Raw genomic sequence first — 24,430 nt, 5'->3', positions numbered from 1 at the left:
TCTATCCCAGGACTAATTATGCGGTATGACATGTCAAGTAGAAGCTTAAGTCAACCCAAATGGGAAATTCCAACCAGGGCTGGCTTATGACGATGAGCAACTGACCAATAAGCTCTTGTCCCGCCCGTTAGTAATCTTCGGCTAAAAGTCATACGTCCGTTCAACTGATAAGAGAGGATCTGTTTACCGAAATAGGCATCATGCTCTACCTGGCGTGACATGATCCTTGCAGATGCACGAGGGTGGTCCAATATACAACATGAATGAGTATGTGTTTGACTCCCCGGCGTTGTTAGAGTTAGCTACACGTTGAAGCGCAACACTCCGAGATGGTTGATATGACCAAGACACTGCCAGCGTCCTGGTACAGTTCCAAGCCGTTGTACGAACTCGAACGACGAGCTGTGTTCCTGAAGGCAAGACATCTTTTCGGAGTACATGTATGTCCCTGGTGCGCATGGTCGCTGATATTATGAGCTCCTCATAGTCCTGGTATCTCCTAGGGCCGGTAACAAGATTTGCTCAAGATGAAGCTGTCAACTACGAGTTTTGCGGCATCGAAATCCAGATTGAGCGAGACGGGCTGGATTTTAGCGTCACCAACCGGTCTAATGTATCTGTCTCACCAAGCTTTGCCGAGACACCAAGTTGACACCATGGCAGGGCCAATCTCTTCCTCACAGGCTGACGCCGAATGGCCTCGTCTTTGCGGCGCTTTTGCCAGATGCTCCTAGCTTCGAAGAATTCTTTCCCGGGTTGCAGAAACTCTTAGACAGGGTCGATTTCACAAAGCTGCCTTTCAAGCGAACCCTGTCATACGAGGGACGTTTTAATTGGAAGACCATGTAAGCCAGACTGTTTCTCAATTTCCACTCTGGTGTCGCGCATCCATGATGAACTCGGACTAACGGACTAACAAGGGTGGATGGTTATCAAGAATGCCTGCACTGCCAATACACGCATCGCTCGTTCTCCGCTCTCTATCCGCCGGGGTTCTACGCTGTCCACAACTACGGTAACTATTCTCAACATATTGCGGACCCGGCCAAGCCTGACGATGGTCTCTTTCTTTACTTTTTCCCCAACTGTACTCTCAACGTGTACGGTGGCGGCATGTCTTCCTTTCGCGTCTGTCCCTCGTCCACGTCACCTTCCGTGACGAGGATGGAATTTGATTATTACCACGAGAAGGACGGAGAAGCATTTGAACAATATTTCAATTTTGTTCGGAAAGTCGCTCTGGAGGATTATGAGTTGTGTGAAAAGGCGCAGGCTAATCTGGAGAGTGGCGTGTACTGCCAGGGAATACTGAACCCGGTCAAGGAGACAGGCGTCATTCATTACCAGCAGCTTGTGAGAAACATGGTAGTTGAGCAATTCAAAAATGAGCGGGAGAAGCCGGAAAAAAGGGCCCAGGATTGAGGTCAGTAGTGCGAGGGGTAGTATCATAAATTGCTATTTAGGACAAGCTTCGGTCCTGGGGCGGCGACAATTTGTGGAGGGTTATGGGTGTCCGTTTTTGTCCTAAGAGTGCTGTTGTTATACTGCTCAGAGTACACGCATAATTCTACACTCTATGCTTTCTATAGAAGCTGCCGAGGTTTCTGACTCACCGAGTATTGTGGTACCTCGCTGAATAGCCGTGTTTGCTAGTTACGCGAAAGATGGATTCAGCGTTCATGCCCACACAGTATACTGTACGATGACGTAGCTATTGTCAACTAGCTTGAGCAGTTTGCTGGAAAACCGAGCCCAGGTGGGCTGCAGACTCCACTGACAATGTGGATATACCTAAGTAAGAGAGGGTACTTGAAAGTGAGAAACTTCGGTGTTACGTCTATAAACTCGGTGCTACCCAAGGCACGCCACCGCACGGATTGGGCTTGCTTGCATGCGGGTATCGGCCGTGGAGCAGGTCGTTAGTAGCTGTTTTCCTCTCTAAGTACCCATGCCGAACTTCGTAATTATCCCGCTGCATTACCACTATAGCCCTTCCTTGTCCATGATCAGCATGCCGTTCTTTCAAGCAGCAGAGGGAAAGCGCTTCTTTTACACGCATCGCCAGGCGGACCATGCCAAAGACGGACAGCTCACTATACTCATGATCCATGGCCTTGGCTCCACACACGCTTTCTATGGCCCAATCCTGCCGACCCTCGTCGATGCTGGATTCGCATACGTCGCCTACGATACGCACGGTTGGTTTCGGGTTATAGGCAAGCCCCCAGAATGGTCATCGTGTTGCTAACTACGTTTTACATGGTGTAGGTAGTGGTCTGTCGAGCTTTTCGGGCAAGGGACAAGATGTAAAATCCATGACTCAGGATGCTTTGAGTCTAATGGAACAATTGCACCTCGTGCCCGAGCGGACCGTACTCGTAGGCCATTCTATGGGGGGTATGGTAGCTTGCGAGCTGGCATCGAGAAAGAGCATGGCCGGTCTGGTCCTCTTGGGACCTGTGCATCCCAACCCAGGTGTAGCCGGTATATTCTCGAAACGCATAGAGGTGGTGAAGCAGGGTAAGCTGTCCACACGAGAATCAGTCATTATGCAGGAGGAACTGCTAATTGGCCGTCGTTACAGAGGGCATGGAAGCCATGGCGGACACGATACCAAGAGCTGCCACGGGCTCTCAATCAACGGCAGCTCAGCATGCGATGATTCGTTCTCTGCTCCTTTCCCAGGACGTACTGGGTTACGCGTCGCTTTGTGAGGTGATTGCCAAGGCAAGCCCTCCTGACTACGACAGGGTGAAATGCCCGGTCCTGATACTGGCTGGAGGAGAAGACAAGGTATAGTGCTTGGTTTTACATCCCTGAACGTTACAACGATTATAGTCATTAACTTTATACCAAGTCGGCGCCCTTGGATGGCTGCCGCATCATACTCGAACAGTAAGCCACAACGCCAAATTAGACCATGTGCTTCGTGCTGACTTTGCTCGTTCTAGGTGTGGGACCGTTCGCGGAAAGAAGAGGCTCCAAATCGTTGATGGAGTGGGGCATTGGCATTGTATTGAATCGCCTGGCGTCATGGGCGAAGCTATCGCGGGGTTTGCAACTCAAGTGTCACAGCTAGCGGCATAGTCAACCTGCAATCTGGCCTTTCATCTTACTCAAGCAAGTAGGCTCTCAGTTTCCCGAGTACTATCCGAGTATGTCATTTGCACAGTTCATGCTGCTTCAAGATATCTCCTGCTTTATTCTGCCTACACTTATATGGTTATCCCCCAACATATCGTCTTACTCCTTCGTCTTACGGACGTCATCATCTTGGCCAAAATCCCATGTCGGGGCGTCTGACCCATTTGGCCTGCTACCTCTCTGGAAGCCAGTTTGAACGCCGTCGATGCTGACCACGGGGTTTACGGCGGTGATGTCTCCGCCGTACGCAGCCGAGTACCAGGTGTCGCACAGGTCTTTGCGAGTGAAAAAGTCTGGGAACTTTTTGCGCATGCTTCGAAGAGCAGTGCCGCTGATCTGATCGACGCTGTTGCTATGTCTCAGGTTGGCAAACTCTTCGCCTACTAGTTGACGCAACTCATGCTGGACGGGTTGGGAGTAGAGACCAGCGCGGAAGAGAAGCAGGTCGTACTGGAGCAGGGAGGTTTTGCCGTGCCACGAGCCACCTCGCTTTGTGCGGTGAAGAAGACCGACGAGAGCGGCGATGGCGCCCATGCAGCCGGTGCCATAGTCGGAGATGGGGAAAGGGGGCACAATGGGCTCTGACAGGCCCATAAAATTTCCCTGAGCCCAGGCAACGCCAGACACGCAGTCGGCGATTTGTTGCCAGCCCGGCCTTGCGGCCCACTCGCCCTCGAACCCGAAGCAGCTCTCGTTAACATAGACGATGCCCTTGCCCCTCTTCGCCGCCATTTTGCTCAAGGCGTGGGGACCGTATCCCAGCTTGTCAAAAGCGCCGGGCCGGTAGCCATCGACGACAATGTCGACATCGGCCAGCAGGTCCTCAAAGCGGGCCTTTCCCTTGGCTGTCTTAAGGTCCAGCTCGGCCGCGTGCTTGCCCATGTTGCCGTCCACTTGGAAGAAGGGCACATCACTCAGGTTGGGCGCCGTAATCTTGAGCACGTCGGCTCCATACTCAGCCAGGATTCGGCCGATGACGGGACCGGCGATGATACGGCATAGCTCCAGCACTTTGATGCCCGCCAGAGGCCGGCACGCATCCTCCGTTTGGGGTTGAGTCGTGCGAGGAAGAGGCGACGGGGGTGTACTAAATTCAAGCTGTTGCACCGTCCATGGGGTGCACTTTGAGCTGACTTGTCCCTATTGGCGTGATTGGGCTTAGAAAGAGACGAAAAGGAGAACTAAAAGAAGAAGAAGAAGAATACAGTGAAAAACAGGGAGACGCACATGGGATGTCTTGAGGAAATCCTCGTGCTTCAATGCGGGGACGCCGGCTTGTCGGTTGGAGGCGTTCATGGCCTCGAGCTCCACTACCGTGAAACCCTTGACGGCCGTCTCTATCGTGGTCACAATGGCCTCGTGCGTCTTGAGATCGGGCCTGAAGGGCTCAAGCCCGATCATGCGCAGCGTAGTCGACGCCTCGAGCGAACCGTGGATGTGGTAGTACTCTCCTGATCGCTTGGTCTCGTACAAGTTGGCCGACATTCGTCGGTAACTGTCTGACTGTGCTTGGAGTAGGTCGGTATCTACAGAGAAACTTCAAATCAGCAGTTGGCCCTGCCCTGTCTCAAGCTATCTAGACATACCCTTCAACAGTTTTTTCACCTCGGGATCGAGCTTCCCCAGCCCATTGACGGTTGCGATATATGCCTGAAACAAGAAGGCCGTCGTCTTCTCCAGGTCGATGGTCACTCGTCGACCTTTATCCCGGCTCTCAACATCCCTCAGATCAGCTAGCACAGCAGCGGCAAGTCCCTCAACCGCCTTAAGCGCCGATGCTGTCTCAGTCTCCTTGAAGGGGATTGGGAAGTAGGGGAAGTCCCTCTGTGACTGGAAACAGACATGTTGTCTTGCTCCTACGATTTCTGCTGGTAGGGAGTCTGTGTCGTGGGAATATAGTCCGGTAAGGAGTTGGAGGATCGTGTTGGCTTCCTCGCAGGAGGAATAAGCAGCTGGCATTTTCTTGGCGTCGTCTGATGGCATCGACTCAATGGTTACTTTGTTTGCGCCTGTCTTTCCTTGCCCTGAATGAGCTGCGGCGGCATCGAACCCTGTTAGCCCTCTGCTTATCTGCTGCGCCGATGCCGATTCCAACTTGTCTTCTGTCGAGAGGGTGCGGGTACGACCCACTGCAGATGACACCCTCGAACTATTGTTCCTCCGCATTCCTACGCAATTACATCCTCACTCGCCTCTTCGGGACTCGGTTTGTCGGTATAGCCATCCGGGGATCCACTCCGCCTGCCCTGAACTCCACCTTGGCGGAGCTATCTCCACCACCATCTCCACCACCATAACATATTCGTCAACTCGCCAACTCGCCAACTCGGATCATGGTATATGAGCACAAGACCGAGACGCGGATGCTCCATAGTCCATATTTCTAGCATACAGCCCCGCACCACTGCAGAGCAATTGAAATAATCAGCCAAGAAGCTGGGGATCCCACTAGTCAGTGCCAACCACACAGTGGAGAGAGTTGCGGGACCGGCGGGATATGTCACATCCGCCAGCTCATGCCGTCAGATGGAGCTCTGCTCGACAAATCAGCAAATGATGGTCGTTGTATTAGGAGTGGGAATCTCGCCAGACGGCATTTGATCGCTACTGTCACGGCAAGTGGAGAAAGGGGACCAAGTTGCCCTTGGATTCCATCTTGCTTCATTCATTACAGCGCACCCTCTCCCCTCACATCTAGTGTCGCTTTGCCTCTAACACACATCCGTATAGTATTATACATCGTCACAATGGTCAACGACACGACTCCTTCTGCCAATGGCAATAGCAATGGCTCGACCAAGCAAAAGCCGCAGTACGACCCCGAGTTCACGGACAGTGTTATCAGTGCTACGGGGCCCAATGCGAGCCCCCGTATGCGCAGTGTCATGGCCAGTCTGATACGCCATGTCCACGACTTTGCTCGCGAGAACGATATCACCATAGACGAGTGGATGCAGGCTGTGCAGATGATCAACTGGGCCGGCCAGATGAGCAACGAGCGTAGGAATGAAAGTCAACTGCTTTGCGATGTCATCGGTCTCGAATCGTGAGTGACCAATTTCGGGAATCTGGCCGGTATGACAATGTGAAGCTCATGAAATATCAACATAGACTCGTTGACGAAATAACTAACAAGCTCCTTGTCGGTGCCGGCGCCGACTATGAATTAACTAAGTCGGCCATCCTGGTTTGTGACAGCACATAGGCAGTTCCCCTAGCATCAAGAGCGAGACTAAAGTCCACACAGGGGCCTTTCTTCCGCCACGACACGCCTTCCACACATAACGACGCCAGCATCATCAAGAACATGCCTTCCGATGGTGAAATTGCGTACATGCATGGCATTATCCGAGATGCGGTCACGGGCAAGCCTATCGAAAATGTCATCGTGGATATATGGCAATGTAGCACCAACGGCCTCTATGAGCAGCAAGACCCTGCTCAGACCGAGTTCAATCTTCGCGGCAAGTTCACCACTGATAAGAACGGCTACTACGGCCTATACTGCCTTAGACCCGTACCCTATCCGGTCCCGGATGACGGTAAGCGAGCTTCAAGCACACACCCTACTTCATGTGCAAGTGACCAAATCTGATCAACTACCCAGGTCCCGCTGGCAAGCTCCTCCAGCTCTTAGATCGCCATCCATTCCGTCCTGCGCATATTCATATTATAGTGAGTCCTTCGCTCCTCTGAGCCACGTTTAACATGAAATAACGGAACTAACACCTATCCCCTCAAAGGCTGGGAACAACGAATACACGCCTCTGACGACTCAGATATTCGACAAGAAGAGCAAATACCTCATCGACGACTCGGTGTTTGCCGTTAAGGATGACCTACTTGTAGACTTCAAGCCCACCAAGGCCAACTCGAAGGCTTCTCTTGAGCTGGTCTATGACATTCGTCTCGCGAGGAAATCATGATACAATTCCCACTGGGCTGCATCAGACGCCAAATGCCAACATATTCGCCCTGCCTACTGCTGGTCTACAGTGAAACATGGCCAAAACTTGGGTAGATCATAATAGCATTGAATTATTAATCGAGCTACACGATATGCGTGTGAAGTAACTGGACTTGGAAGGGTTAAACTAGTCAACCGGATGCCAAGGCGGGTCTATAAGCATTTTTATAACTTGAATAGCTCTATAGTAATCAACGCTAGGGGAGCAACTAAGTTAACCTACGTATCTGCGGCTACCCCATTCCAAGGCCACAAATGTGGATCCGAGTGTGGCTTGCCCTAAGCCCCACAAATGTGGAAATAAAGCCAACGCTGTTACCGCGTTACATAGAAACCTAGACTTATCATCAATCGATCCACGAATCAACAGATCTGACCACACAGCTGACTTGGCACGAATTCAATGAACTTGACATTCGTGACATGAGTCCAGTGCGGTAGATCGACCAGGATACACACAAATTGCCAGCTTCAACGTACTTTAATATAATATTACTCTAACGTGATCCACAAGTCATTTTCGCACACAAGTCACTTTCGCACTTTTTCAAATATTTCAACCTTTTAACTTGGCTTGCACTTTTCTTCCCTCCCACAACATGCCTCGTAAATCCAAAGAAGCCGATCTTCAGCTAGCTATCCAAGCTAAAAAGCGCAACCCTGAAATTTCATGGCGTAAGCTTGGCCGTATCTACAACGTTTACGACCGTACACTAAAGAATCGATTCGACGGCGACCAAACGCGACACGAAGCTAATATGTTAAAACGAAATCTAACTCAAACCGAAGAGTATACGATTGCCCGACGTATAATTGAGCTAGATGCGCGAGCATTTCCTGTCAGATAGGGCACCTGGTTCCTAGGTTCAGAAATAATATGGCACTAGAGAAGACTATTGTCACTTAAAGTTCAGAAGGCGAAAGGAACCCCTCTTCCCGAAACTAACTCCGAAGTTCGGGGTCAGACACCTGAACAATGCACCTCCGACATTTCCGAAAGAATCTATAAAGGGCAGAGCAACGGGAGTTCGCGAGAATAGAACACAGAGAAGAACACACCTCATTCATAATACAATCTTATGCACTTCTGACTACTCGATTGGACACACGTGATATTCGACAATTTGCGGAGGGACTGGACATAATGCAAGGACTTGTTCAATAGAAGTAGAAACTGATAATGAAGAAGATTTTGAGTAATTTAAAGGATAAAATGCGGGTTATGCATAGGATATTACTGAATTACTTGAAGGTGCCAAGAAAAGTGCGAAAGTGACTTGTGTGCGAAAATGACTTGTGGATCACGTTATAATTACTGACTAACGTACCCCACAAGCAAGTTGGCCACTTTTTCTTGGCACCGTACGAACAACCTTTTAATTAACATCTTTGCACGTACCAAGATGGGATCGAATTGGAAATAAAGCGACATGATCCTAGCGTATCAGGCGCTTCAATCGAAACCCGAATTAAGCATCCGACGCGCTGCCTGTCGAATATCACGTGTGTCCAATCGAGTAGTCAGAAGTGCGTAAGATTGTATATGAATGAGGTGTATTGTTCTCTTTCTTCTCTGTTCTCGCGAACTCCCGTTGCTCTGCCTTTTATAGATTCTTTAGAACATATCGGAGGTACATTGTTCAGGTGTCTGACCACTAAGTGGACAGTAACTTTGGTGTTACTTTTGGGAAAAGGGGTTCCTTTCGCCTTCTGAACTTTAAGTGACAATAGTCTTCTCCAGTGCCATATCATTTCTGAACCTAGGAACCAGGTGCCCTATCTGACACTGCCCAACTCTACAATGTCCCTCATACAACTCTAGCTAACCGAAAACGCGGACTACTATCTCGACGCGATACTCGACAATCTAGTCATAAGCTTACGGAATCAGAAGAGTTAGCGGTCGTACAATACATACTTGACCTAGATTCGCGATCATTTCCTCCCCGGCTCCATGGTGTTGAAGCTATGGCTAACCGACTGCTCCGTGACCGTGGCGCTGGACGCGTCGGCATCAACTGGGCCTCGAACTTCGTACGACGACAACCAGACCTTCGGACGCGTTTTAATCGAAGAATCGACTACCAACGAGCCTATTGCGAAGATCCTGAGCGTATCGCGCGTGGCTTACGCTCGTACGAAATACAATTGCGAAATATGGTATCCAAGAGGCGGATATCTGTAACTTCGACGAGACAGGGTTCACGATGGGCTTAATCTCATCCGAGATGGTATGTAACGAAACCTCTAATAGTCTAGCTGCGTAAACCACTAAAGAGTCTGTAAGGGTTTGTGCTAGTAAGTAAGTCCTGCTGCAGAGTCCTTTAGCAATAATATCGGGGTCTGACGTATGGAGTATAGGGCTCTGGGTAACTGAAGTATTCGAGTAGGGTAACTGGGAATAGAGTCGTCAAGGCAGTTTGCCTCACCAATGGGTTAGATTGATGCTTAGATTGATCACTGAAGTAGAGACTGTCTATCTATGAAATGCCTGGGAGTCCTGTCCCTTATATATCCGTCTCTCCTTCACTGATCCCCACTTGGATATGTTCTCTGCCAACATATCGATTGATTGATTGATTGATTGAAATTTAACGTCTCATCACGTGAGACGTGCCGGGCGCAGTGCCGGCATGGTCAATGCTAGTCGAATCTATGTTACAGGGGACTGTCTTCATCTAACATTCCTGTTCAGTGCGATGGGCAGATCTCAGTAAAGAAATATGTGCGAATGAGGCCGGGTGTTGTGTCTTGGGTGGTTGCTCATAGGCCGCTTTGGCCTGGACATCTGCTTCTTCGTTTCCGGGGATGCCTACGTGTCCTGGGCACCACCAGATATACACTTGTCCCGGGGATGTCCAGGGTTTTCGCTCTCTCTGTGACCAGGTTTTGGATAGCTCTTGGAAGGCGGTGAACTTTGCTTGACTGCTTCCGGGACTTGGACAGATGAGCCTACCCGCAACCGCGAGATTATCGAGGCAGATGTGGACGTTATCTGCCATGCTGTTGGACGGAAGCTTTACAGCCTCCTGAAGCCCCCGTAGTGCTGCGTGGGCTTCCGCATCGTATACCTCTATCTGAGAGCCCAGTAGTTCGGACCCGCAGAGTAGTCTTTTACCGGCCTGATAACCAGCCCAGCCTGCTCCAGCTAAAGTCCTGTAGCTATGGGTAGCCAGCGAGCCGTCTGTATAGATTATTATATCGCGCTTTGAAAACTCGTTTATCCTTTGTAGAAACGAGCGGGCAGCCTCCTCCTTTGACTGTCCTGGGATATAACCGATTTTGGCGAGGGTGATGGACCATTCGCCAGCCTGCTCCCAGGGCGGTATTTGCAGAGGATCCATATATTCTGCAGTATCTGGGGTTAGGCTCGCCATACGCCTTAACCTCGAATCGGGGCCCGTAGGATGTCTGAGCCTCCTGCGTAAGGGATGGCGGCTATCCAGTTTGTGTAATCTAACAGAAGCCGCATAGAGTTTTGCGTCGAGTGCGATTTCTGCTGGCGGTAGTGCCGCTTCCCGTTGCAGGATCGGTATTGGCGTGGTCCTATATACAGGAAGCATGGCTCTCATTGCGGTATTCTGCGTTCGATCCATTTGGTCAGCTAGGGATTGGACCCGGTTTGAGATAATGCGTCCATTCTTGTTCTGTCTGGCAGACGGCCACCATGCTTCCGAGGCGTAGAATTGCACGGGGAGCACGCACGCGATTACAGCTTGACGGAGTGGTCGTGTTGGGGTCCCTCTGATTGTGTTTCCTAACGACCGGAGTCCGTTAGCAACTTGTAGAGCTTTAGCTGAGACGAATTTGACATGGGCCTTGAAGCTAAGCTTTCTATCGAAGTAGACGCCTAACCACCTGAGTGCAGCACCGATTTTGATGGGTTGAACAGTGTGGATCGTTCCATTCTGTTGCGTAGTGGTAATGGGTGGGTTTGCATCTCTCCCTCTTCTTGTGAAGTGTATTAGCTCAGTCTTGTCGGGGTCGAACGTGATACCCTCAGACATGCTCCAGTCGAGTGCTGCCTTCCACTCTTCGGCCAGTATAGTGCAATTTTCTTCTAGGGAACTAGAGCTTGACAGTATAGCTATGTCGTCCACGTAGCCGAATCGCGAGCGCTTGCGTCCAGGTCGGCAGGTGCCCAGCTTAAATAGGGGCTCGAGATATAGAAGGAGGAGGATCGGCGAGACGGGCGATCCTTGCGGAAGTCCACATTCGAGGTCAAAGGTGTCTCCGGTTTCCCCGTCTAGCCGTATTCTCCCCTTTCGCTGCGTGGCAAAGCTATAAACCCAGCGTACCAGGTTTTCCGGCCAGCCTTGTCGGTGGAGGCGCTGTGCCAGTCTGCCTGGTAGGACGGAGTCGAATGCACCTCTGATGTCCATCGTCAGCATAGAGGTAAATTTTCCTTGTTGCCAAGCGGTTTCTATATCATGGATTACAGCTGAAATCAGATCGCTACACGATCGTTGTGGGAGCGCTCCGAATTGTTGGCTATGCAGGACTCGGTGCTTTACTGCGACCCAGGAGAGGCGTTTTGCAATAAGTCTTTCAAGGCCTTTCCCAAGTACGGATAGGAGGGCAAGAGGTCGATATGAGCGTACTGCCGTTTTATCCTTTTTGCCTGGCTTGGCCAGAATAACGAGCGTTGCCTCTTTGAAACATGTAGGATGCCATCCAACTTCGACGCAGGCTCGGAAGAGCGCAATGACTACTTCTTTGATAACTGGCCAAGCAGTTGTTAGGGCTGCAGTTGTAATGCCATCGGTTCCGGGGCTGGTGTTGCCGGCCTGGAGGATAGCCCTTTGGACTTCCTTTGCGGTGACACGGGGGAAAGGGAGCTTCGGATCGGGTCCCGGTGCTCGCAGCTCGCTGGGTATATCGCCGGCCTTGTCCGTGTTTCGGAGGAGTACGCGGGCGAATAATTCTCGCTTTTCGTCTGGCTTGGAGATGAATCGGTCCGAGTTTTCGGGGTCGCGTAATGGCGGGGTATAAAAATTTCCCGTACTTTTATGCCAGCCCGCCATTTCAAAAATTTCTTTACTGGTCGAGGCTGCAGCGATTCTATCTTTCCAATATTTGTCCTTCGCCTTGTGGAGTTTCCGGATGAAGTCCTGCCGTAGCGCTTCAATTTCCTCCAGGTGTTCTGAGCGGGTTATCCCTAGAGCTTGAAGCCTTCTTGTGTCCCTCTTTTTGTTAGTAAATTCTTGATGTTTTCGCTTGCATTCTTTGTTCCAGTATGCACGTCCTTGTCGGAGTCCTTTGGATCGTTTTGTGGAGGCTGTAAGGCTTTCGATGAGGGCGTTTGTCAGTTATTGCGCTACGCGGTCCAGTGACTCGGCGTCGTCTTCCGTTCTCGCTGTCCCTCTTATTGGTTGTATGTTCCGTTGTAGGGTGCTGAGAAAAAGCTCTTCGTCCATCGTATCCAGCCGAAATTTGCCTAAGGTCGGCTTGGACTTATCCAGCGCTGGGAGTGGAACCCAGGTAAGCAAGGTTTCGTGGTCCGAGGTTGTGTTAAGGGAGGTTTCGATGCTTGTAGAGACTCCTGGCAACGAGGCTGAAGCCCAGGAAAGGTCTAGGACGTTACCTGCCCTATGTGTCGGTTCACCGATTGGCGATGTAAGTACGAGATCGAAAGATTCTGCCCAGTCGACCAAGTCCTGGGCCTTTGGGGAGGTGTACGTCGTCGTTGGTTGCCAGTTCGGATGAAGTCCCCTGCTAGTATATATCGGTTTGGCGGGGCAAGGTGGTACTGGCCTAGGATATCTTGAATGGCCTTGCCGCCTTGGGAAGCTTCTTGGGGTGCGTTGTATATGTTAATGATTGTTAGTAGGTAGAGGCGGTCACATAGGACCTGAAGGAATAGTAGGTCTGTAGATGGGGCAGATAGTGGTCGGCATTGCTCCCTTCTAAGTCCAGTCCCTTTGCGTATGTAGGTTATCACCCTCGGTCTGCTTTCAATCCAGTCGTCTATTGGTGCAAAGGTCTCGTAGGCTGGGTGAGTTCGGGTGAGTCTTCTTTCCTGTGATCGGACGAAAGGCTCCTGTATCAGTATAATGTCGATATGGCCTTCGTAGGCCAGGTTAAGTGCCGTCTCGTGTGCACTCGCCTTCCTGCCTACGTTGGCTTGCATGATCTGTAACTTTTTGGGTTTCTGCTGCGTGGTTCTGTTAGGCATTTACTATGATGCAGTCGTTATTTTCGCTGTTGGCTTGGAGATGCGAGAGGCTGGATGCCGCTTTCCAGGCTCTTTCTCCTTCCGCTCGAATAGGGCGGAGCTGCGCTTGATCCCTTCTCTGGAGCGTACCATGGATCACTTTGGGTCTGGCGGGGCAGGCAGGGTCGTGAGCCGCGTGCGGGCCGTTGCAAGTTGGGCATTTGAGGGGGCAGTCACATCCGTTGAGGCCTTCCGTGCCTCCGCAAGGGGCCCGGTGCTCGTCGGTTGTGTGAGTTGCGGAGCTGCACTTCATGCACCTTCTCTTCCGGGTGCATGTGCGTGCATTGTGGAAGCCACCGCAGCGGTGGCATTCAATTGATTTCTTCTCCTTGGGGAGACGTAGATTGATATATACGTTGGCTCCTAGAAGCCTAGTGCGGAGCGGTATCTGCTTTGCCGCGTCTACCTTGAACCAGGCCGTTACCGTGCCTAGTCTTTCTATCTCGTCCTTTTTGGAAAAGTAGGCCTTTTCCGGGCGCCGTTTCGTGGCAAGTCGGATTTCCTCCTCTAGCTCCCCGTTTGTGATTTCCAATTCCGCGTCGGTAATCAGGCAGTGACGAGTGTACGGGACATTGGGGATATATGCTCGAACCCAGGTATCTCTCTGCTCGACGCTATGCGCTTGCAGTAGGGTGGCTATCTGTTCTCTGTTATTTAGCAGGATCTTAGCGCCTTCTACTGAGGATGGGCAGAGGGCTAGTCCTGTTCGGACGTGGTCGACTCCCTTTAGTGCAGTGCAGGCATTTCCTGGCAGCTTTTCCCGGAGAAAAGCGCATATATCGTAGGCTCTCTCCCTGCGGAAATGATTATCTTCATGCATCCGGGCGAAAATCCGTAGGTCTTTCGTGGGCAGTTTCTTTGGTGGCGTCGCGGTGACATTTAGGCTGTGGGCCGGCGTGCTACTCAGTTGCCTTGCAACCGCTGCGTATGTGCGGGCTGGTGTTGATTGTACTGTCGGGTCGACCTCTATTGGGGTTCCGAGAGGCTTTCTAGCAGTTGTGTCTTGGGTTGTTCGAGTGGCATGTCGAGATTGTGCGAGTTGTGAGGTGCGGCAGTCTGGTTGCCCACGGTCCTCGCGCATCCTTTTCAGCTCCTGTTCGAGGGATTCTATTTTGGCCTTGTATGCCTCGAGAGTCTTTTGTCTGTCGGCGTCCTTCTGTTGTAGCTCTTTTGCAAGTCGAGCGAACTTTTTGGTGGCTTCGTGGATCACGTCCTTTGCGATATCTCGAGCCACGTCTTCCAAATTTTCGCGAGCTTTAGCGGTGTGTCTCCGGGGTCGCCTCGATAGCCGCGAGGCCACTGAATCCTCGAGCTCATTGTTATTGAGGTTGAAGTTTATGATTCCTTCCATGCAGTACGTTTTTCTTTTGTTGGATATTCTGCCAACATATCGATTGATTGATTAATTGAAATTTAACGTCTCATCACGTGAGACGTGCCGGGCGCAGTGCCGGCATGGTCTATGCTAGTCGAATCTATGTTACAGGGGACTGTCTTCATCTAACATTCCTGTTCAGTGCGATGGGCAGATCTCAGTAAAGAAATTGGTCTCCTCCGCCCATTGACAAAACAAACGAGCTCCCTTGGCCGTGCCTAGGAGGGAATCTATACTATTCTTGGCCATATGCGCTTTTAGATGACCGGGCGTGGCCTTGCGGCCGCGCTTGCAAAAGTAGAAGTGGACTGGTGTCTTTGTCTTTCCACACCCGCAGTTGAGCAGTGCGTCGCGATGCTGGAGTCTCTCGTGGTAGGTCACGAAATCCCCGTGGTGCGACCTCGCTGCGAGTAATCTGCCTAGGTGTTGCCGGGGCAGGCCAAGTTCGGGGGGTCGCGGGTGGATAGCGATCCCTAGATCTCGATACTGTTGAGGGCAGGTAGTGGCCCATCGATCGTTGAAACTCTTCCAAGTGTAGGATCTCGCGATTCTCTTTATATGTGCGAATGAGGCCGGGTGTTGTGTCTTGGGTAGTTGCTCACAGGCCGCTTTGGCCTCTGCCAACATATCCTGTTGGTTGGATATGTAGTTGACCAACATATCCACCCCTGTAGGTCACGTGACCTGTCGGTCTTTTCCTTTCTCCGATGCGGGGTCCCATGATCCTAGCGTCTGTATCCACCTGGCCTGCTAACGGGCCTGTAATGTTGGTCTAGGGCCAACGGTTCGTAACAGAGAATCACTTATTTTCCAAGGACAGGACCTACGGGACTCTAGGGAGTTGGCGACGCAGATACAGCAAGAAGAGCGCCGAAATGGTGGTCGCGCAAAGCGTGTTGAAACGCGCCCGAGGTGTCAAAAACGACGGGTCACATGGTATTGGAGCATAGAAGCACCATATCGTTAGTTCTAGCTTTGTCTAGACTGTTGTTTGATATTAATGTGGGATTGAGCACCACAGTGATTCCTAAGGTTGAAAGGCGCTTTATGCGTAGAATAAATGCGCTTTGTGCTTCAGGATAAAGGCGGGATAGAGGTAGCCTAGTAAGGCTGGACCCTTCAGATTACTTAAAGGCAATGCACACAGCCAACAGAACAGATAGAGGGAATCGAGCATGGAAAAACGGTGACCTAACCATAACCACCAAATTATTCTTTTCATATAACCGTCATATCACGGTCATACTGCAAGATACGTGAATATCTAACACGAGGCGCTGCGGTATTTGCAACGGGACTGGGCATAATGCGCGAACTTGTAAGATCGCATTGCCATCTTCTGGAGAGGAAGATTCAGAGTAGTTTCAATTGATTTACGGCGTTGTGGTTTTACTATCGTAAAATTTCTATGCGAGGTTATGTAAGGGTGGCCAGCTCGGTGTCATGGCCAGCTCGGTGTACATTCACGTTACTATTAATTTCCGGTATATTATAGATAATTATAGCCTTACGCTAACTTAGGTTTACGTCTTTTTATATAGCTTAGATAGCTAAATTTGACTTAGTGTCTTTCAAATTATTTTATTATTATTAAATACGCCGTAGGCTCGAAGCCCCCGGTACCTCTACAAGTGCTCTCGTATGTCAAACCGTGCCCTAATGGCTGGACTAAATACATACGCTGCTACGTAGGTTCGCTCTATTAGCGACTGCGTTACGTCCACCACAATACTATGTTAGTTCTCACCCTACTAACAAAGTCCCCCTGAGAAGATCGATATTATCCGGGCCTAAACGCTATCCGGCCAGTCCTGAGTAGCCACCTTGTGATAGTCCCGCTGACTACTGGTTTCCCCGTCGCCGTTGCCAGGTCTCTACGTGTATGCAGCGGCCATGGTGCGATAGTGGCCCGTAGGCGCTCTCTCGATTCTTCCAGCAGGCCGCAAAAGAGGATTACGTGCTCTGCCGTCTCGGGGGCCTCTCCACAGCGGCATAACGGCGAGTACACACCGAAGGCTCCTATCTTAAATATTATTATTATTATTATTAAATACGCCGTAGGCTCGAAGCCCCCGGTACCTCTGCTAGTACTCCCGTATGTCAAACCGTGCCCTAATGGCTGGACTAAATACATACGCTGCGTCGTCGGTTCGCCCTATTGGCGACTGCGTTGCGTCCACTACCATACTACGTTGGTTCTCAACCTACCAACAAAGTCCCCCCTGAGAAGATCGATGCTATCTGGGCCTTGAAGCTGTCCGACCCGTCCCTAGCAGCCACCTTACAATAGTCCCACTAACTACTGGTTCTCCTGTTGCCGTTGCGAGGTCTCTGCGAGAGTATAGTGGCCGTGGTGCGATGGCGGCCCGTAATCGTTCCCTCGGTCCTTCCAACAGCCCGCAAAAGAGGATTACGTGCTCTGCCGTCTCAGGGGCGTCGCCACAGCGGCATAGCGGCGATATCTTAAATAAGAAAGCTGATAGTCCTATTTTTCCGGTCCTGATCTGGCATAGGGTAGACGCCTCCGGTCGGTTTAGGTCTGAGTACTTGCCCTGTTTCGGCATTCGCATCGAGGGGCCATCCTGCTCCTCGGCGATAGCGCGTCGCTGGCGGTCGTGTTGTGCTGCCCCGGAGAGCCATCTCTTCTCCCAGTGGTCTAGGAGGGCGGCCGGGACTTCCTTCGCCTTGCCTATCCACTCGGAGCCCCTAGCCTCCTTCTCTATCGTGTACCCCGCTGGTCTGAGCGATTGTGACGCCCGCTTCCGTCTCGCCGGCGTGTCCTGTCGGAGTATGTGTGACGCTCTCGCGCTCGCGCTCCGAAGCAGGCTCCTTTTGCCGTTATTCCGTAGCTGTTCTTCAAATTTCGCCGCCCGGGCACTGAGATATAGGTCTAGTGGCGGGATAGCTGCTGTCAGGGTACGGCTAGGCCGAAGGCAATAGTACAGAGTGATGGGGAGTAACGGGCGTCCCTCCTACGTAATACCGGGTGGTCACTGGCGGTCTCAGGTAGGGGTGCCCACGGTGATGCATTGATCTCTACTCTCCCTCTATCTTCTTCCCGGGCCTCCGCCCCTTACATAGATAGCTAGAACCCGACGTCGGAGCCGCGGAGCACTAGTTTCCCCGATTGTTCCGCAAACCAAGACTTCCATATCGTCATGACTCGCACATTCCTACACCAGAGCCCCACCGGTGTCCCACCGGTGCCTATGGCATTCTGTTCTCTGACAGCTGCCTCTATTTCTAGGTGTCGGACCGGTGTCGCTTTATAGGCGCCACAGACTATTCGGAGGCACTCATTCTGTATCCCGACTAGGCTCTTAGCTGGTCCCGCTGGTTCCTCGCTTATAGTGTGCCACGCAGCCGCCCCGAAGGCGATCGCGCTGCGAATAACCGACGTGTACAGTAGTCTCGCCCGTATGAGATCGCAGCCCCACGCCATGTTCACTAGCTTTGTTAGGTCTAGCTTCTGAGTCGCCATTTTTTATTTAACCCGTTCGGTATGGGCGTGCCACGTTAATTTACGGTCAAACCAGACCCCTAGGAACCTTGCCGAGACCTTCGGCGTTACTGTAGCGTTTCCAAGATGGATACTCTGCGGGGAGGGGTCTCGGGTTCTAGTGAAGTGCATCAGCTCACTCTTGTCCGGAGCGAACTCCATCCCGTGCCTGGTGTCGAATATCACGTGTGTCCAATCGAGTAGTCAGCAGTGCGTAAGATTGTATATAAATGAGGTGTGTTCTTGTCTGTCTGTCTTCTTGTCAGGGTACGGCCTGGACCGAAGGCGATAGTACAGAGTGAAGGGGAGAAATAGGCGTGTCCCCCTGGTGGTCACCTGGTGTTCACTGGTGGTCACTTGGTGATGGCAGGTAGGGGTGTCCTTTCGCCTTCTGAACTTTAAGTGACAATAGTCTTCTCTAGTGCCATATTATTTCTGAACCTAGGAACCAGGTGCCCTATCTGACACACCCCTTCAGCATTGTCCGCAGGACCATGCTGACATACTGCCTTCCAGATCTCTAGGTCATTCTTCCTGTTCCAAACAATCCTATTATCAGTCAAGATGGAAGTCAACCTCTCCTCCCACAAGGTTATCTTCCATTCTGCTGAAGTCCTCAACTGTTAGTTCCCGCATCCGCCGCTGCTGAATTTTCATAGCCACATCGGTGAGGCCTATCTGCCGGACGAAGGTCTTGTGTTTATCAGAAGCCAATGCTTTCGTCAGGCCGTCGGCGATCATAAGGTCGGTGGGGACGTAGACAACCTCAATATCTCCTGTAACTGCTGCCTGCCGCAGCCAGTGGTTGTGGATATCAACATGACGGAGCTTGGTCTTTAGTGCCATGAGATCACTATTGATCAGGCGTATAGTCTGCTTGTTATCACACTCCATCCTGACTGCAGTAGTGTCCAAGGACACCCCTAATTCCTTCAGAAGTCGGGACATGAATATCGTTTCTTTAGTGGCCTGCGCAAGCGACAGCAACTCCGCTTCAGTTGTTGAAGTAGTCACTGTGTCTTGCTTATTGGCTCGCCAGCCAATAGTGCCACCAAAGAGCTTCATAATGTATGCTTGAGAACTCTTCCTGTCCAGTGTATTGTCTGCGAATGAAGCATCGCTCGCGGTGTAAAATTCGTCAGATCCTCCAAATTGAAGGGCCAGAGTCCTGGTATTCTTCAGGTACTGAAGAACTCGGTCAGCTGCGGCGTGGTGTTTTGGTCCTGGATTAAGATTGAACCGCGCTAGCCGAGACGCCGCAAATGCGATATCTGGTCGTGTGGCAACTGCGATATACATAATTGATCCGACTTTACGCTGATAGAGGTTTATTGTGGCGTAGTCAGACCGCTCTTCGTAGGGTAAGAGCTCTTCGGTTGACATGGGCGTTTCGACGGATCGTTTCTCAGGTTCGGTAGCAAGATTCGAGATTTTGTCCGCATAGTCAGATTGACATAGCCAGATCAGCTTTTGTTCTCGGTCCCGTAGAACTTCGATGCCCAAGAACCACTGCAGGTCATCTCCGCCAGTCAGCTCGTAAGACTGTCGTAACCGTTCCACTGTAGAGAGTGCTACAGATCGATCCTTCTCATGGAATGCGACGACGATATCGTCCACGTAGAAGAAGATTAGTATATTCTTGCCAGTATAGCAGCAGGGCTCATGAGGGACTGGCTTGAAGCCATACTTAGCTAGAGTAGATGTGAACTCTTCCTGCCAAAGTAGAGGTGACTCTCGCAGTCCGTAGAGTGCTTTGAGTAGCAAGAGTATCGTGCTTCTTTTTCTATAGCCAGGTGGCATTCTCATATATACTGGATGAGGCAGTTTAGCATTAACGAATGCATTGACTGCGTCGTACTGAAGTAATTCCAAATCAAACCTGGCTGCAATTGCGATAAGAGATCGAAATGACCTTCCAGCTAGAGTTGACGCATATGTATGTTCGTATACAGACTTAGCCTGCTGGTCACCACGCACCACGAGGCGCGCTTTACACTTGATAAACCAGCCATGCTTGTCAAACTTGTATACGTACACCCACATACAGTCAAGTACTGGCTGTCCCCTAGGGGTATCACTAGCGACTTCGCGCCATGTGCTCATCTCTCGATGGCTCGCGAGGTGCTGTCTTTCAGCTTCTTGGAACTCCCTCTTCATTGGATGTTCCTCGCGCTTCCCAGGCTGGCCAGTTAGGTCCTTGTGCGTTTTAGGCAAAGGAGGCATCTCACGCCTGTGTACCTTAACTCCAGCCTCCAGCTTCGCTCTGATTGCAGGCCTCTTCAGAGGAATAACTGGAGGACCTGAGGGATCACTGTTTTTCGAAGCAAAGGCTCGGTCCAGCATTCTGGTAACCCTTGCCTTACTGACTAGTTGTCCATTCATCTGGCCGGCTGGGCTTGAGAGTATGCCTGCGTTGAACGCGGCAGCCCATGTTGCTGGCCGGACTTCCGTAACATCTGACATCAGTCGAGGTACCGGTATAGGGGATGCTGTAACATCCCTTATCTCGTTGGTTCCTGAGCTTCGAATTGCAGCGGCCAATAAACATGCAGGCGGAGGCGGTGAGAGAGACGGGGACAGATAGGGGGCGAAAACTGCGGTGGTATAGGGGTGATCAGTCCCTCCAGCGTGCTCAGTTATTTCGGACCCCCCCTGCGCAGGCATCCCTGCCCAGGTCGTCACCTCCTGAGATGGCTCGTGAGTCTGCTCAGCGGCTTCATCGGTTGCTATCCTTGTGTCCTCGTCCTCATCACCCTGCTCGAACGCAAGCATTGAATCTTGGTCTTGAACTTCGTAGATGTTTTGTACTTCGTAGATACACTCGTCTTCAGCATGTCTGGCAGCTGTTGATTCATGTTGTTTGGCATCCCTGAGCTTAACTTGGTTAAGCAGTGCCTCCATTTCCTCTGTGGATATACCGAGGAGCTCATCCTTGAGTGTCTCTAGCGAACCACTAAATGTCTCTTCCTCATTGAAGATAACATCTCGTGTGCTGATCACCTTATTCGTATGAGGATTCCAAATTCGGTAGATGTTGGTAGAGCTGTAGCCGACAAGGTATCCAATCCATGCCCTCGGGCTCAGCTTTTTCATGCGGTTTGACTTCCGAAGTGTATCTGTCGTAAGTGCGTAACACTTACAACCATATACTTTCAGATGCCGTTGGTCAGGCTTCTTTGCTGTGACTGTGGTCCTGTCCCTGTTGGCCACGTAAGTGTAGAAACGCTCATATGGTGACTTCCAATTGTACAAGTACTTAGGAGTCCTGTTGTACAGCTATACACTTGCCTGGTAAATTTCTTTCCAGAGGAAGCTTGGAAGTTTTGAGCTTGCTCTCATAGCTCGCGATTTCTCCTTGACCACACCCCCTAAGCGCTCGGCACCGCCGTTCTGGGCTTGTGTATGTGGAGCGGAGGGCTTGACTTTGAGATATCGTGCCTGGAGCCACCCCTTCAGTTTGAAGGATTGTGTGATCTCGTTGTCGCACTCGACTGACTTTGGTTTGATGTCGAATTGTCGCTCGAGGATACCGAAAACATCATCCAGTGCTTCAATAATTGACTCTGCTGTCTTGTCTCTCATGTAGTAGTCCCATGAGTATCCGGAGTATCTGTCGGTGAACATACACAGTCTTGAGAAGCCCTCTTCGTCTTCTTCGAGATCGTGGAAATCCACCGCAATGCAGCTTCCTGGTTCTGTTTCCGGTTCCTTTGGAATCCGGGATACTTGTCGCTTAGTCTTGGCGGTGCCACAGCCATCACACTCAGTAGTCTTTGGGCCAAAGGGACCCTTGACCTTGACTCCTTCTGAATGGCTAACCAAGTGCTTCAGTGCCTCTGGGCCTGGGTGTCCCATACGAAGATGCCAGCGTTCTGCTGTGGCCAGTTTTGGCTTACCTTTTGTAGCAGAAATGTGTTGATTGCGACGTGTAAAGAAGGTTTGTGGGGTTATTTCCAGGGGCAAGTATTCTATTACGAATTGGTCGAACATCTCTGTGATCTGACACACCAGAGAATTGTCCTTCCGTCGTAATGAGTTGTTCGGATACTTGTTATCCCACCAGTACCCCTTGCGTCGAAGCAGTCGGAGAGATACGAGGTTACAGGCGAACCCTCTACACCAGGCCACATCATGAAGCCTCAGTATAGTTGGTCCTTGGTCGCCCTGTACCTCAATATCAACGTCTCCGTATCCTTCAATTTTTACTATTTCCTTGCCTGCGTAGATCACGTCTCTTGTGGCTGGCGTTCGGAAATTCTGGAACCTGCTGATCTCGTTGAAGACATGGAGAGTTGTTCCGGAATCAAGAATTGTCGAGTTCTTCAGGGGATAGGTGCTCCCTTTCCTCATCAGGAAGCTCGCTGGCACCTTGCCCACCTTGAGCTCGAACTGAGCTAGTCAACTGTTGACTGCTGCCTTCTTGATCTTCTCTATTTCCTCCTTCAGACCCTTTTCTGTCCTGATCCTGTGGGCAACAAGTCTTGCAACAGTCTTGTTTTCTTTGCCTTCTTCGTAGTAGGGGTTCTTTTCTTTGAACACGTGCCAACATGATTGTAGTGGGTGCTCGCCTAGACACGCTTGGCACCAACTTGCCGATTTTTCCTCGACTGTTGTCGATTCTCCCCTTTTTCGTTTTGCACTTCCTCCACTCCCTCTGCCATTGGTAGTCTTGCGAGGCACTGTAGGAGTGAGAGGAGTCTCTCCTGCTTCGTCACATGCGTCCTGATTGAACGTCACAAACGAGCCTCTCACAGCACGTTTTGCTGGTAGCACGCCGTTCTTCATGAGTGCAACTCGTCGCATCTCTGCAGCAATGTCCCCGACGTCGAGTCTGTCTGCTACCATATCTGATTGGCGTGTCATGCTGAAGGTTGTCGTCCATGTAGGCCATATCCCGGACAGGGCCTTCAGAAGGTCTCTTCCCCAGGAGTCAGAGTTGATCGTCTCTCCAATCTTCTTCTTCTTTCCAGTGAGGACTACCTTTTCCCAGGTATCAATCCAGTCGTTCATGTCCTTTGGTGGACTAGTTAACGGTTTGAGGTGACTCAAGTAGGCGTCCCGGGCTGCCGGTCTTGCGTCCTCTTCGTATGCTTGTCCTACAAGTGCAAGATTGGTGTACCACTGATCCAGAGATTCGTCCTCACCACAGTGGTGTTTCTTGAGATCTGGATGGATGTGCTCGGTTACCCAGTTTCTGAGCTCGATCCTATGGTCCCGGTGTTCCTTGTACTCTCGGTAGTCTTGTTGATACGCAGAAGTGTCGATGGCATACTCAGCCTTGCCGTCCTTTGATAGCTCAGATGGTTTTGTAGGAACCATCTCAGGTGCGGCTTCGATATCTGGCGAGTTTTCAGAGCGCTCTGCGATTTCAATCTGGCTCTCTCTCCAGGCCACCTGAAAAGCCCTTTCCAGGTTCTTGTCGACTGTGTAGTCTTTCACGACTGGCTTCTTAGGAGGTGTAGGCCAGTAATGTCGATTAGTAGGTCTGATGTACTTCCAGAGATCCATGGCTTTGGCTTTGCCTCTGAACTCTGCTGACCATTCTTCCCAGTACTTGCCAGAGGCTAGGAAGTTTGTGTTGGCGTATTTGTTTGACATTGTGATTTTCTCGAAGGGAGGCCGTGACATGCCTAAATGAAGTTCTGTGAAAAAACAATGATGCCAGAGGCAGTGAGACTCTTAATTGTCGAATATCACGTGTGTCCAATCGAGTAGTCAGCAGTGCGTAAGATTGTATATAAATGAGGTGTGTTCTTGTCTGTCTGTCTTCTTGTCAGGGTACGGCCTGGACCGAAGGCGATAGTACAGAGTGAAGGGGAGAAAGAGGCGTGTCCCCCTGGTGGTCACCTGGTGTTCACTGGTGGTCACTTGGTGATGGCAGGTAGGGGTGTCCTTTCGCCTTCTGAACTTTAAGTGACAATAGTCTTCTCTAGTGCCATATTATTTCTGAACCTAGGAACCAGGTGCCCTATCTGACACCTGGCGGCCCACCGTTGGCACGTAGCCTGTGACAGGCTGTGCCTGATATGGGATCCGGAGCTGCAAGGACCGTGCGTCCGGATCCACCAAAGGAACCATCGAGGGCATACAAAACATAGTCCGTGTTCCCGGGACAACTCGCATATTTTACTTTTCTCCTCAGTTAGATAATTAACAGTATTTGGCCATGTTGAGCTGTATAGTTTCGCAGTGAGCCCGTCACATAGCCCAAGCGTCCTCTAGTCAGCGGCA

The 24,430-nt window shown here is 51.0% G+C and overlaps 4 protein-coding genes across 4 annotated transcripts; 3 read left to right on the top strand and 1 right to left on the bottom strand.

Moving 5' to 3' along the window:
* Window positions 1–329: 329 nt before the first annotated feature.
* Window positions 330–1,490, top strand: BCR38DRAFT_467086 (uncharacterized protein; the record flags this gene model as incomplete). The annotated part of the gene is made up of 4 exons (XM_040862737.1): window positions 330–416; window positions 488–613; window positions 664–845; window positions 921–1,490. The coding sequence occupies 4 exons, from the start codon at window positions 330–332 to the stop codon at window positions 1,420–1,422; spliced, it is 897 nt and encodes a 298-aa protein (XP_040714293.1). The 3' UTR covers window positions 1,423–1,490.
* A 521-nt stretch (window positions 1,491–2,011) lies between these two features.
* Window positions 2,012–3,087, top strand: BCR38DRAFT_467085 (3-oxoadipate enol-lactone hydrolase-like protein; the record flags this gene model as incomplete). Its single annotated transcript, XM_040862736.1, has 5 exons — window positions 2,012–2,198; window positions 2,269–2,520; window positions 2,585–2,793; window positions 2,858–2,895; window positions 2,952–3,087. 5 exons carry the CDS (start codon window positions 2,012–2,014, stop codon window positions 3,085–3,087), a joined length of 822 nt encoding a protein of 273 aa, XP_040714292.1.
* Window positions 3,088–3,243: 156 nt separating this feature from the next.
* On the bottom strand, window positions 3,244–5,103 carry BCR38DRAFT_346923 (CAIB/BAIF family enzyme; the record flags this gene model as incomplete). Its single annotated transcript, XM_040856293.1, has 3 exons — window positions 3,244–4,284; window positions 4,372–4,670; window positions 4,731–5,103. The coding sequence occupies 3 exons, from the start codon at window positions 5,101–5,103 to the stop codon at window positions 3,244–3,246; spliced, it is 1,713 nt and encodes a 570-aa protein (XP_040714291.1).
* A 788-nt stretch (window positions 5,104–5,891) lies between these two features.
* On the top strand, window positions 5,892–7,070 carry BCR38DRAFT_345883 (hydroxyquinol 1,2-dioxygenase; the record flags this gene model as incomplete). The annotated part of the gene is made up of 5 exons (XM_040856215.1): window positions 5,892–6,190; window positions 6,256–6,331; window positions 6,392–6,686; window positions 6,752–6,819; window positions 6,888–7,070. The coding sequence occupies 5 exons, from the start codon at window positions 5,892–5,894 to the stop codon at window positions 7,068–7,070; spliced, it is 921 nt and encodes a 306-aa protein (XP_040714290.1).
* Between the last annotated feature and the right edge of the window lie 17,360 nt (window positions 7,071–24,430).

Source organism: Pseudomassariella vexata (genome assembly GCF_002105095.1).
Source record: "Pseudomassariella vexata strain CBS 129021 chromosome Unknown BCR38scaffold_9, whole genome shotgun sequence".
Classification (NCBI taxonomy): Eukaryota; Fungi; Ascomycota; class Sordariomycetes; order Amphisphaeriales; family Pseudomassariaceae; genus Pseudomassariella; species Pseudomassariella vexata.
The sequence above is the reverse complement of the archived record's forward strand: the minus strand, read 5'-3'. Positions and strand labels throughout refer to the sequence as shown.